General features: G+C 37.1%; 1 protein-coding gene across 2 annotated transcripts in view; it reads left to right on the plus strand.

The window, feature by feature from the left end:
- Nucleotides 1–11926, plus strand: part of LMO7 (LIM domain 7) — a 131923-nt gene extending 119997 nt beyond the window's left edge. For both annotated transcript variants that reach the window (XM_066313394.1, XM_066313395.1), the window contains 8 exons: nucleotides 533–598; nucleotides 926–991; nucleotides 2599–2651; nucleotides 4239–4458; nucleotides 5370–5642; nucleotides 6964–7072; nucleotides 8780–8882; nucleotides 11191–11926. In XM_066313394.1, coding sequence (XP_066169491.1) covers nucleotides 533–598; nucleotides 926–991; nucleotides 2599–2651; nucleotides 4239–4458; nucleotides 5370–5642; nucleotides 6964–7072; nucleotides 8780–8882; nucleotides 11191–11213 — 913 coding nt within the window. In that variant the 3' untranslated portion in view covers nucleotides 11214–11926. The remainder of the gene's footprint in view (nucleotides 1–532; nucleotides 599–925; nucleotides 992–2598; nucleotides 2652–4238; nucleotides 4459–5369; nucleotides 5643–6963; nucleotides 7073–8779; nucleotides 8883–11190) is intronic.
- Nucleotides 11927–12836: the final 910 nt, after the last annotated feature.

A 12836-nucleotide genomic window follows, 5' to 3' on the forward strand; every position in this document is an offset into this window, starting at 1 on the left:
ACAGGGATTTCATTGCTTCTGAGGTTGTTGCCAAAGGATGTGTTTTGCTTAACATGGGTAGTTTTACTTAGTAGCAAAGGAGCAATTTAAGTGAAACTGGGCTTTGAAATATCTGGTGTTAAATATTTGCTATAAGATGATATCCAAAGATAAGATTTGAAGTCTGAAATGTTGTATAAAAACCTGTAAAGGCATGATGCTTGCTGCAAAGTGCACTGAGGGAGGGGTCAGGCAGCTGAAGAGTGTTGTCTGTGGAACTTTGTGAGTTTATAAACTGCACTTGTACACTCTTCTACAATAAAAATGTAAGTTTTAGAGAACTGCTGTTCTTGGACAAAAATTTTCCTCTTGGCTTTGAAATGGATGAGATATTCACTATTGTATACTGATGCTTGTAACTTTTGCAGCTCCTTAGTCTTTGGGATCCTTGTAACACATCTGAACTTTCTAAGTTTTCCCTGGGGATACTTACTGTTTTCTCAATTTCTAGAATTTTTATTTAATATGTATTTTATCTTCATTTTGCTTCTAGACATTACGAGCGCTATGAAGTATCTAAAACAATAGAGGATCGAGCTGGCCATCCTCTCATTGACAGGTAATAATAAATTGAATCAATACATAGTTGAAACATCTTTAGCAATAACCATTATGGCATGCTCACGTTTGGATTCCATGTCACTTCACTAAAACGTAATTTCGGGTCGTTTTTCTGACAACTTTTCTTTTTCTACCTTCCTTTATCAGTTGTATTTCTGACTGTCTAATTAAGACTCTTTAGAACTTTACCAATTTGGAGGGTTTAATTTAAATTGTTTTTTTTCCCCTTAAAGATCTATTTTGAATTTTTCCCTTGGGAACTATTCATGTCTATGTATGTATTTTTCTGTATATGAACAAAATGTTTCTTTTTTTTTTCCAATAGGCATTATGAGCGTTATGAAGTTTCTAAAACAATTGAGGAGCAGCCTGGCCAGTCGTTTGCTGACAGGTATGTCCAATATTGAATCTCAACACTGACTGTAACATTTCTTTGTTAGAAAACTTTTAAAATTCTAATAGACTTTAGTCATAGCATGTATGTATGTAATGTTGGATTGCTGCTGTGTTTTGCAGTTTTTGTGGCATGTTTTCATATTGAAAAAACAAGTGGCCAAACTTTTGTCAAATCATACACTGTGTTGTAAGCAGCAGTTATTCAGTGGGATTCTGTGGGGAGGAACAAAACTGTGAGGAGGTAAATATGTGGGTGGTACTAAACTTACGTGGCTGGAAAACAATTTCAGATATCTTGTGGTTGTGTCATAGCACACTCTACAAACCAAGGTGCAGTCATCCCAATCAGGGTTGAGCAACTTGAGAGAGTAAACAAGGAGGGAAGTAAGAGGCAGCAGCAGCATATTTATCAGGGGATAGTGCATGTTGCTCTTGTTATTTACACAATTTATTTTTAAGTTACAGTCTCTTGCTTTACAAATCCAGCCTATGTTTTGCATTGCATCTCACAGTAATTCTGAAAAATGAGTTCTGCTATGTATTTGATCACTTCCCATAGTTGTAGTGAGAATACCTCTCTTATATAATGAGGAACTCTAAATATTACAAGGTACAATTAATGGATCTGTTACTAATGGAAGATCTAGATCTAACTTCAGAAGGAGCATGCACTAAATAGTTACATCTTGGTTTTATGTGTAAGGAGGACATTCCTTTTTTCTTCACTACAGGCAGCTGTGAAACTGTTGCATCTTCTTAAATAGATAATAAAATAGGTCCACACCATAGGACAGACATTAAGGACTTAAGAACTTAAGGAAGCAAGATGTGATGTAGTTTATTCTCCATTTTTCTTGAGATAAAGGATAAGACTCCTTCAAAACACGGCTCTGCAGCCAATGCTGTACATGTAAACAAATTACTGTAGCAGCTTGGAGTTAGGACCAAGCAAAGGATTTCTTTCTAAATCCTTTCTTTGTGAGTTATTTTAAACTAAAAATTGGCTGTACTACTTGAGACTAATAATGCAGCACAGAAGTGTTGCTGAAGCTCCTGCTCTGTACTGTCAGAAAACCAACTTCTGCCATTTGTCTTCCTGTATATGACATTTGTTAAATTCCATTTCTTGGCTAAAACTAATTAAAATTTATGCTGCTAGGTATAATCAGTGAACAATAAAGTTTTCAAAGAAAAATATGCATGCAGGTTTTGAGGAGGTGTTTTGCTTACATTCTAGTAACAGTGCTGAAGTATGATTTAAGTTTCTCATGGAGTCAAATAAATTGTAAATCTGCTCTGAAAGTTCTCACTTTTTTGTCAGTCTTCATAAAGCTTCCACAGGAAAGGACTTGTTTTTTTACATTTTATTGAAACAAGTACAATGATCAGTTCCTCATACCTGAAGCACTGACAACTTCTTGGCATCTAAATATTGACTTTTATTTTCCCTTAGTACTCTCTTGGTATTTAGTTATTTTTTGCCTCTTGTTTTAAGTACAGCATAAGTTGTTGGTGGGAGGGATGGTGAAAAAAAAAGATGACTGGTTCTATCATCTGCAATGATAAGAGCTTTGTCTGTAATGAGGTCTTTTATATCCTCAGGAATAAGTCAAAGTCAACTACAGAACTGAATGAATTCAACACAATCAGAAATGGTAAGTAATGTATAATTTCCATTATATTGAATTTTTTGGGGCAGATAGGGAGGGAGGAGAATAGGAAAAAAAAGATATGTACATATAGTCATCCTAAGAAAATTAATTTTTAGAGTGCTTTTTGATAGCTGCATTGTAAATTAATACTGCTCCAATTTTAATGAACTTTCAACAGCAAGAGAAAATCATACTGTCAATGTAAAAGCCAAGGACAAACATGATTTACTAGCCTCTTGAAGACAGTAATTACAAATGGCTCTTAGATGCCTAAATTTTAATGACTGATTTTTACATTAGATAAAATCAGTCATGCAGTTATATCATTGAAAATATGTATAGTTTTGATACATTGACTCTATCAACAACAAAAAAGCTGCACATACCAAGATGATGAATATATTTAATAAAACTTTTTGTCGTCTTAATTTCAGTTAGTGTAGTAATAACAAAGCAAGATGTCAGCTCTCAATATGTCACAATGGCTTGTTTCCCGGACTCCAGTTCAGTTAGATGACTTCGGTTATATTAGAGGAATAATGTGCAAAACAAACAAACCAATTTTATAAATATGTTGCAGTCAAAAATGCCTGCAAGCTACTTTTGTGTCTAAAACACGGTTAAAAAGAGTAATCACAAATTATCAAAGAAAAGTAGATGTATTAGAGGATATAATGCAGATTAAAAATGTTGCTTTCATACATTAAAACACTGTTACTGAAACTAAAGAGAAAGTAAACCTCCCCAGTATTTTATAATGATACTCTATACCAATAAATCCAAGAGCAAATCTATAGTCAGAACAGCATTTAAAAGGATTTAAATTTCAATTAAATGACTTATTGCTGAGTAATTTACTTAATTATTTTTACAATAAGGAATAGGTACTGGATCTAGGAAATAAAAATTGCTGCCTTCTGATATATCAACACCTATTGATATATACAACTATTGCTATATACACCTATTGATATCAACACCTGGGGAAAGATCACTTATTTGTTTCCCCTTCCAAATTTTCAAAGACCACCTATACCATAAATTTCATTTCAACTCAGTAGTTAACACATAATCCAAATATCTGAAAGATTTCCCTCTCCCCTTTATATCTGTATAAAGCAGGGTGTTTAGTGCCTTGAAGAAAGAAATTCAGGTAAACAGAGACGATTTACAGAAGAACAGAGTATGAACTCTTAAAGAGAAAGAATGTATCCCATTATTTAACTGTGTATTTTACACATGGTTCAGTTTTTATTGGAGGAAGAGTCCAAGTTATGGTACTGAAAGAGGTGATATCCATTTAAAAAGAGGAGAGTGTACACAGAAATCCCATATACACTTAGGAAGTGAAGGAAAATGTATTTAAATTAAGCATTATGTAAAAGGCTACATTAATGGAAATACAAACAAAAAAAAATTTGGTAGTGTTGTATTGACAAGTTTTTCCCAGCTGTAAAAGGGAACTGGAATAACTTGTGAATGGAGTGATGAACAATAGCTCTTGGAATTAAAGCCAGAGTGCTGACAGGATGATAACTGTTTTTGTGCCTTGAAGTGTCTAGCTGATGTTGGTACATGTTGTCTGCACAGGTACCCAGAACAAGTATTCAGAGAGGTCCTGGAACATGGGTGAGTCGCAGAAGAAGTCTCAGAAGGAGCAAAATATGTCTGCAGCAGAGTTGGAGAGACAGCAAATCCTTCAGGAAATGAGAAAGAAAACATCTCTACACACGGACAGCAGCTGGATTAGGCAGCGCAGTGCCAGTATACATAAGGAGCCTGTTAGCCTCTACAGCAGTAGTATGAGAAGGTAGGAATCACATTAAAAATTAACTCTGTCTCTCATTAGACATTTTTCCTTGGTTATTCTGAACTTTAGTTTTTATTACAGAGCATAGAAACAAACTGAGTCTGTGAAATGCCATTAGGCAGACTACATAGCAGTCCAGATAGAAGAAAGAATCTGTGTTACAGATGGGATTGAATGGGTTTTTTTGCAAGTAAGAAATATGAATGTGACCTGTAAATAACTCAGCTGCTTATTTCTTGATTGGTATAGCAGCAATGGAAATCAATAGTATGCCTTGTCATTGACACGTGTTTAAGAATTCAGCATGGCAACCTGTTTTGGAAATGAATTATTGTGGTTAAGAAGTACATTTTTTTAGCACAGAAATATGTCATAAAGTTTGGATAGTTTATTTTTGCTTTATTTAATGAATGAATGTTGGATTTGTCACTAAGGAAACAGCCAAGTTATCAGTCAGGAGAGTGTTTGGTTATTGGGCCAACACCTTGTACCTGAGTGATGCTATCCAGTCTGGGTGGATTGTTATTTTCGATGTGGTATCCCTTGGAGAAAGCATAAACAAAGCTGGTATCTGAGGTCTGTTGCTGTACTGTGGATTATGATACAGTTCACCCTGATAACACTGCAGTGAAGTGTTTTGCTTTTATTAAGTAGCTGTTAAGTGCCACCTCTTTGCCTTGCCTGTTTTTTCCCATGAGAACTATGGTTGGACATAAAGGATAATTTTCTGCCCATACATTTTAAATCAGCACGTGAAGAATATTTCTCAGAGTCATCAAACAAATGTATTCATCCTAGAAAATATTAAAATTGTGAGGATAATGGCTTTCTATTTAAAAAAATCAGCATATAATTCTGTTGCTCCATCTGTACTGTCATTTATATTTGAGGTGCTTGTATCTCTGTTACAGAGGGGAGTCTTTGGACAACCTTGATTCTTCAGGAGTGAGGTCATGGAGGCACCACTCATGGCTGAATCAGTCTGCATCCTCTTCATCTCTATCTTCTAGTCAAGATTTTAGTCGCCCAGTGTCCACTTCCAACAGAGCCTACATGTGCACTCCTTCCTCCAGCAAAGCACCTCCTGTGACCACCTCTGCAAGAGCCCCCTCCACATCCCAGACAGCTCCCCAGGCTCAGTCTCCCCTCTCTGCTTCCCAGTCAGGGTCCCAGACACGCAGCAGGTGAGTGGGTGCCCTTTCTCGGGGAAGAGAAAAAAACGTTGAGCAGCACTAAAGAATAGACTTTGTGTATTTGCTGGTCTTACAGCAGTATTCTTGCCCATAACGTTGATTAACAAGTACCTGGAGTTTTCCAGCTGGAGGGGATGGGCTGGAAGTACGGGCTGGTATTACCTCCCTACTCCAGTCACTCAGAAAGTTCCCCAGGTTTGTCATCACTGCTTGACATTGGTTAAAAAAACAAAGGAACTTGAGAAATCAATCTGCAGTCCCTGAGCTGTGTGTTGGTTACCAAAATGATTAGCAAAAGCCTGTTCCAGATGGCATTTCTGAGATTTATTTTCCTTGGTTTGTTTTAACAAAAGATTCTTGAAACCCACGCTTTATGACCCTCATCTCGGTCTCTCCTCCTCGCTTCCTGGCATGTGGTCAATATCATCTTGAGGAGCACTCAGGAATGCTCATAACCCATGACCCTGGAGAATTACAGAGTAGGATGTTGATTTTAATCTCAGAGGAGAAAGCAAGAGTTGCAGCATATTTTGAAACAGAAATGGAATTCAGCTGTGGTAGGGTAGATAACTCTGCTGTTTTCTGTACTTGAAGCATTTTAAAAATACCTTGGGATAGTACTCTAGAGAATCATCCCACACAGAATTACATGTGTTATATATAACAGTGAACACTACTTCACTAGCTCTTACACTCTCAGGCACATAGTGATAAATAGACTTTTTTTTTTTAAGCTAGTCTTTTACATTCTTGATGATGTAAGAAAATTCCCTTCTTAACCATATTTGCTCATCTTGTTCTCACTTCCATTTGCTAACACCTTGGTAGATCTATGGAAATTGACCTCCACATGGCTTATCTTCAAAGAGTTAACATAATATTTTATGCCCAGGACTAGCCTTCTTTTATTTAACAAGGTGCAGATGGTGACGCTTGGGAAGGGAGCTTGCTAAAACTTAGCCTTCTGGATAGTTCCCCACAACTAAGAGGGCAGGAGCACAAAACCTGTGTTCTTACACTCCAAACTTAACAGTACACTTTTTATTTGTAGAAGGTATTTTATACAGTGAAATATGTGCCAAGAATTTCTTAACTTGTTCCTGCATAAATTAGATCTAAATTATAACACCTCAGCTTTCCATGGCTTTCAGATCTACTCTAAATAATATTAATTTTCAGTTTACTTTCCTCAAGCAGCCTAATAGTCCAGTTTTTACCCATGTGTTTTTTAATCTTACAAAGTATTTGATAACTCTTCTTTGTCTTTTAAACATTTTCAAGCTGGTTTTAAGGTTTTTCATTCTATATTTAGGTCAGTCAGTGGGAAGAAAATCTGTTCATACTGTAATAACATTCTGGGCAAAGGAGCAGCCATGATCATTGAGTCTCTTGGTCTTTGTTATCATTTACATTGCTTTAAGGTGAGAGCTGGAGTCACATCATGAAGGAACAGGAACTAATCAGGAGCACGCATGGCTACTCAGTGTTATGCTCACAGGGGTCCTTACTAATCACCTGCTTTGCCTTCTCCTCTTGACAGCGTGGTGCATGCATATTTCCATGAGGCAGTCCCATTTGTAGGCATTTAGCACTCGACTCTAGGGGTGTTCCTTAAATTCCAGTGCTAGCAAGTAGGACTTTGATAAGTAAGACGAGCACATTGACTGTGAGATCAAAGATTTCCATCTTTGAATAGGTGGCGAAATATCAGAAAATGCTGATCCATTTCTCCCAGAGAAAGCAGCTCCTCTAAAAAAAAAAAAAAATCATCTCAGCCTGGACCCTGGCAATTGAATCATTTAAGATAACTCATTCTTTCTAAGCCAGCCTTAGCAGACAGTGTTCATATGGTCTTTTCCAAGTAAAGGCATGTTGGAAGAGTTCAGTGTGGCAGGATAAAACCCAGAACAAACCCCAAAGGCGTGTTTAGTGCTACTCACCCGTAGTCACAAACTAAGTGTACTGGCTCATGCCCAGTACACTTAGACCTACTTACGTGATTTCCCATCAGCTTGGGGCATTGCAGAGCTGAAAGAATAAATGTTTGCCTGCAAAAACCAGCAAAGTGCTCCTGTTACCCTGCCCTCAAGCTACATGTGGAATTAGACTATGACCTGGAGGTGCTGTTGGACCCTATTCTTCCCTGACTTCAAGAAAGATTTCTGTGTCTAGTTTAGAACATTTGTCTTCTGTGCCCAGCTCAAGTGCATCACCTACAGTATTATTAGGGATTGACTCCAAGCTCTTGGTCCTGCCTACTTGAGCAGGAGGGACAGGACTAATCCGTAGTGATCAGTTGTCATTTGCTTTTCTGCAGGACATGTATTCTATGTGAGACCGTCCACCTGTAGCTCATAACCTAAATAAGAAAATGCCAAGTTTCTGTTTCTCAAATTTCTGAAAATTAATGAGCTGTTGAACAGACTGCCATCCAAAAGATTCATTACTTGGTTAAGCAGGGAAACTATCTGTCCTGTAAATTCAGTAAGGGGAGTATTATGTTTTGCATTCCTTCCAGATGTGGTCCATATTCACAGCAAGTACATGTTTAGCCACCATAGCTAAACAGTTTAATGTTAGCATGGCAGCCATCAAGCCTCTTGTGTTTATGCAAGAAAAATTAAATAAGCCCCATCTCTCCAAATCAGAACTTGTTTCAGTGATGCAAACCCAGGCAATTGGGAGTGCCTGAGTATTTGCTGCTTCAAGTGCCAAGAGACTGAGGACACCAGCAGCATGTAATGCCGCATGGAAATCTGCAAGTAGCACACCCAGGAGTTCTGTGCCAAAATTTCTGTTGCCATCTAAAGAACAATATTTTTTGCGCCAAACCAGTTTTAGTTTTCAGAGAAACCAAATCAAATTAGGTTTAATGAACTAATCTCTAAAAACTGCGTGCTTTATGTTTGCTTACTTGGTGTATCTCTGCTATTCATTGTCCAGTCGTCGCCTTAAAATATCTTCTCAGGGTTGGTTGCATTTTGATCTACTAATCGTTGTACATTGGCTTCTAGTGATTGTGGGGTTACGGTTCAGGCTTTGCTAAGATTAATCTGAGCTGCTTTTGAACAGAATTTTTGTTTCTTAGTATTTTGGAAGGAGTTGCTAATTATTTATGTGTGATACAGTGTGTTGCCTGTGGATGCGACCTTGGTGGATCCCGCTCTGGAGCTGAAGTCAGGATCCGAAACAACAAACTCTTCTGCAACGACTGCTATATCCGATTTAAAAGTAAGGCAATCCAACTGCAAGTGTGTGTGACTCTAGCTCTTCTCTCTGCTGTACAACCTCAAGTGTTTGCACAGCTGAGCCACTTGATAGCTTTCATGTTTAGCTTTAAGTTAGTGAATAGGTTCAGCAAGGTTTCTTTGCCAGTTTCTGTCTTTTGTGGGGTAGTCATTACTAACTTCTAGCTCACTGGTAGCTGATTTTACCAACTTGTTATTACGCAGTTTCAAGCGAACAACATGGTATAGTCATCTTCCTTCCTTCATAGATCTGAGAAAGTGGTGTCAAGGAGCTGTCAGGTGCTAAACAGGCTTGTCTTGATAGCAGAGAATCCTTTTTGAAAAAGTTTTCATTTTCTTAAAAAGTAAGCTGAAATATGTATTTAATTCAGTCCTAATACATACCTGGAAAGCAATTAGTTTATCTTGTGCAGATGGCACAAATGCTGGTTTCTTTCTTGTGATGCTATTATTATTGGAATTATAGGTCTGTAATTGGTTATTCATTTAGGTACAAGTTCAGGAGGAATTGATTTACTTACAGATCTTAATTAAAAGGTGCAGTATAATTTTTTTCCTTCTTATGGTTTGCAGAATTCTGATTTATTGGAGCATGACCTTAAGGCTTTGTATAGTGGTATTAAGGTCTTTTTTTCTGCTGTCATAGATGATGGTAGACAACCTCTTAATTTTGATAAGTGTCAGGAGTTTTCTACTGCTCTGTTTTTTATGTAGCAAATGTGGAATTCTATAGGATGATAAAAATCAGGGAAGGGAAATAATTTTTTAATTACTTCCTGGGAAAAATATCCACGTTTCTTTATGAGCCCAGCACATTTTTCTCACAGAGGATCAGAAGCCAGTGAAGGGAACAGGAAATTCATGCTACAGTGTTTGAGCAGGAACTGGGCATCTGCTGGCTGTAAAACCTAGGTCAGGAAAAGAGAAGCTCTGCATCTGATGCTGTTGTTGTTTGCAGGCTCATTTTGACTTCCATGAAGAGAAGTCACAGAAATGATTACATGATACCCGAGCTAAAACCAGAAAGTGAGGGTTATGGTGCGTTCACAGAGGCTAATGTTACATGCAAGGAGGCTGCTGTGATCAGTGGAAGGAGGAAGAGAATCACTCCCTCCATCTGTAGGTGCTCCAGGGCACTGGGTCATACCATGTCCAAGTTAATGTTTGGAGAATGTATCTCCTTGTTGATGACATGACTATACTGAAGTGACTGTTCCTATTTGAGGCTCCCAAATGTGTGAGAGATTCACTCTGGAGCTTGCTCCTATTATTTTTGTCTCTGTCTTTTTCTTTTGGGGGGAAATATTGCTGGATGAGTTGGATAAGTAATTTTATTATGGATGAATTGCTATTTAGTCTCTCTTTGACATTACAGCCCATAAAGTCTCAGCAGTGCCTTTCAGAAGCAGAGCTGATCTGTGAGGAAACGTTTCTATTCCTTTCGCTTCAGACTGCATCTACTTGGGCCAGTGGGCACCTCAAAACATAATTGTATGAGATAAAAGTAAAATCAGGAGTTTTAAGAACTTGTAGGTATACAGAGCAAAGTATTCAAATTTGTGATTAATAATTGAAATCGGCTATTTGAATAATATAAAAACCATTTATGCAATTACTGTAGTGAAGATGTATTGGCAGCACAGCAGTGGCCTGTGATGTGGATTGCTATTTTTTGCAGTTCCAATTTGACATCAGCCTTGCTAATTATTAAGTTGGGAATGTGAACATGTTGGCTAAAAGGTTTGATAAACCATAGGGTTATTAATATTCACTTTGCAATTTTACGTAATTTTATGTGATGTTTTTGCACATTTTTGTGTTAATTCTGTGGTTTAAACTTGGAACATTCTAGTGAAACACCACTGTATGGTATACAAAGATAGGCAGAGAGGAGAAAAAATATCCTTTATATTGTTACAGTTATTTAGCAACTTTTAATTTCATTATTGAAGGGTAGATTTAGAAAACTATCACTCCGTCTCTGTGCTAGTACTAAAAATTACTCTTAAGAATTTGGTAAGGTGCATGTTCTGTGGAATATGACTTGGCCTGAAATACTTGCAGTGCTCTAATTTGATTCAACTCAAATTTGTATTGTTCATTAAATTTGGATTGCTTGATTCAGAATGTTTACCTTAGTATGTTACCATTTTCAATAAGTATTTGAAACTTTAAAATGCTTTTTTGACTATTAAATTACTATTTAAAACTTTCAAATGTTAATTGTTGCCACAAAAATTCTTCAGTAAAACAAGATTTTACTTACAGTTTCTTTTGTATCTCCCTAACAGCTGGACAACCAACCTGCATGTGAAGCAAATGAAGATATGAAACCACTGTTGCAGATAAAAGAAGAGGTGATTGCTGCTGATGTAGATCTATAAATATATATATTGTGTGTATGTGTGGTTTTTTTCTAAGAGTAACTCTTGCTTGTCTAGTCTTCATAGCAATACCTTGTATTCTTCATATAAGTATTTTTATTTATAAGAAAGTAATTGCAGTGAGGAAATAGCTGGGGAAAATGCTTTCACATTTTCAGCTTCAAGTACCGAGAGCACAAGAGAGAATAAGTATATTTTCAGTAATAACTTCAAAATATTTTTGAGGCTTATAATCAACTAGTTGACTTTCCAATGGTATATGAAGAGGGTATTTTGTTTCTAAGCTCTTGAAATGAGAGTTAGAGAAATAGCTAATATAAATATATATTTGCAATTGCTGTCTTTATTTTTGACATATACTGAAAGTGAATTCTCTAGGTTAATATGAAGCTGCATTTAAATGCACACAAATGTTTTTGCTTTCCATATGCTGGTTTCTAAAATTATGTGCTTTTTTGAAACCCAAATACAAAGAATAATCTGTTTGCTCAGTGGTGTTGGCATAATATTCTGTGGAATCCATTTAAGGGACAGAGTTTTTGCATTTGGAAATATGACTATCACTCTTTCCTCTGCAAACTGAGTGGAGAGTGGTTGTTGAATTACCATATATTTGTAAATAAAAAATCTGATGTTGCATTTATTAGAAGTTTTTGTCCTTTCTGTTCAGTTAAATATGTCTAAGGAAATGTGTGGAAATGTAAAATTGTTTGATTTTCATCTTGGGAAAAATATTTGTTCTGACAGGATTAAGTTGTTCACCTAAATATATCCAAGAACAGTAGTTCTTCCTCTTCTCTTTTGCTTTGTAGTCAATGTCAAAGTCTGTGTACAACTTTTTCATCAAGCTCCTCATGCTCTTTCCCTTGGGCATTCAGTACGAGTGGTAAGACTATGTGCCCATCCCTGAAAAACAATTGAAAGGTGAATGTTCCTCAGAATTTCTCTGCTGTTGCTAGAAATGAAGTGCTGAAAATATTTTTGGGTTAGGGTCTGCTCCTCTTGAAAACACACCTGGAGTGTGCACTATGTCTCAGTGGTGGCTTCCAAATTGTTTTGGTCAGTGGCTTCCCCCAGGACCTTTCATGCCTGGTATACCCTTCTGTGTCCATATCCTTGGAAGCAGTGAAAAAACATAGGCTATGGATCAGAGGAATTTGGAGGAGGATTTTGTGAATAAAACTGAGGAAGAGGAAGCTGGGAGCTGTAGGAGGGCTCTTGAGTGTGAGCTTGTGTATGGCACCATAAAGAGCTGCAATGAGGCTCCTTGCTCTCAGGGGATTTTGGGGTGGGTGGGGTGTGTAGGAGAGCTCACAGACTGGGAAGAGAGATTGTGGCTGTGATAGCTGGGGGCAACAAGGGAAGAGCATGCTATTTTGGCATAGTGGGAGAACTTCACCTGTGATCCTATAATTTCTCCTGCTTGTAATTGAATGCTGCTCACTGAATTACAAAGTACCAAACATTATTTTTTACTTTTTGTTTTAAAAAATATCATAAAAATCTAAAATATCTCATCAACCAAACTTGGCCTTGGTTTTTGATGTTCTGTT

Source organism: Sylvia atricapilla, chromosome 2, assembly GCF_009819655.1.
Source record: "Sylvia atricapilla isolate bSylAtr1 chromosome 2, bSylAtr1.pri, whole genome shotgun sequence".
NCBI lineage: Eukaryota > Metazoa > Chordata > Aves > Passeriformes > Sylviidae > Sylvia > Sylvia atricapilla.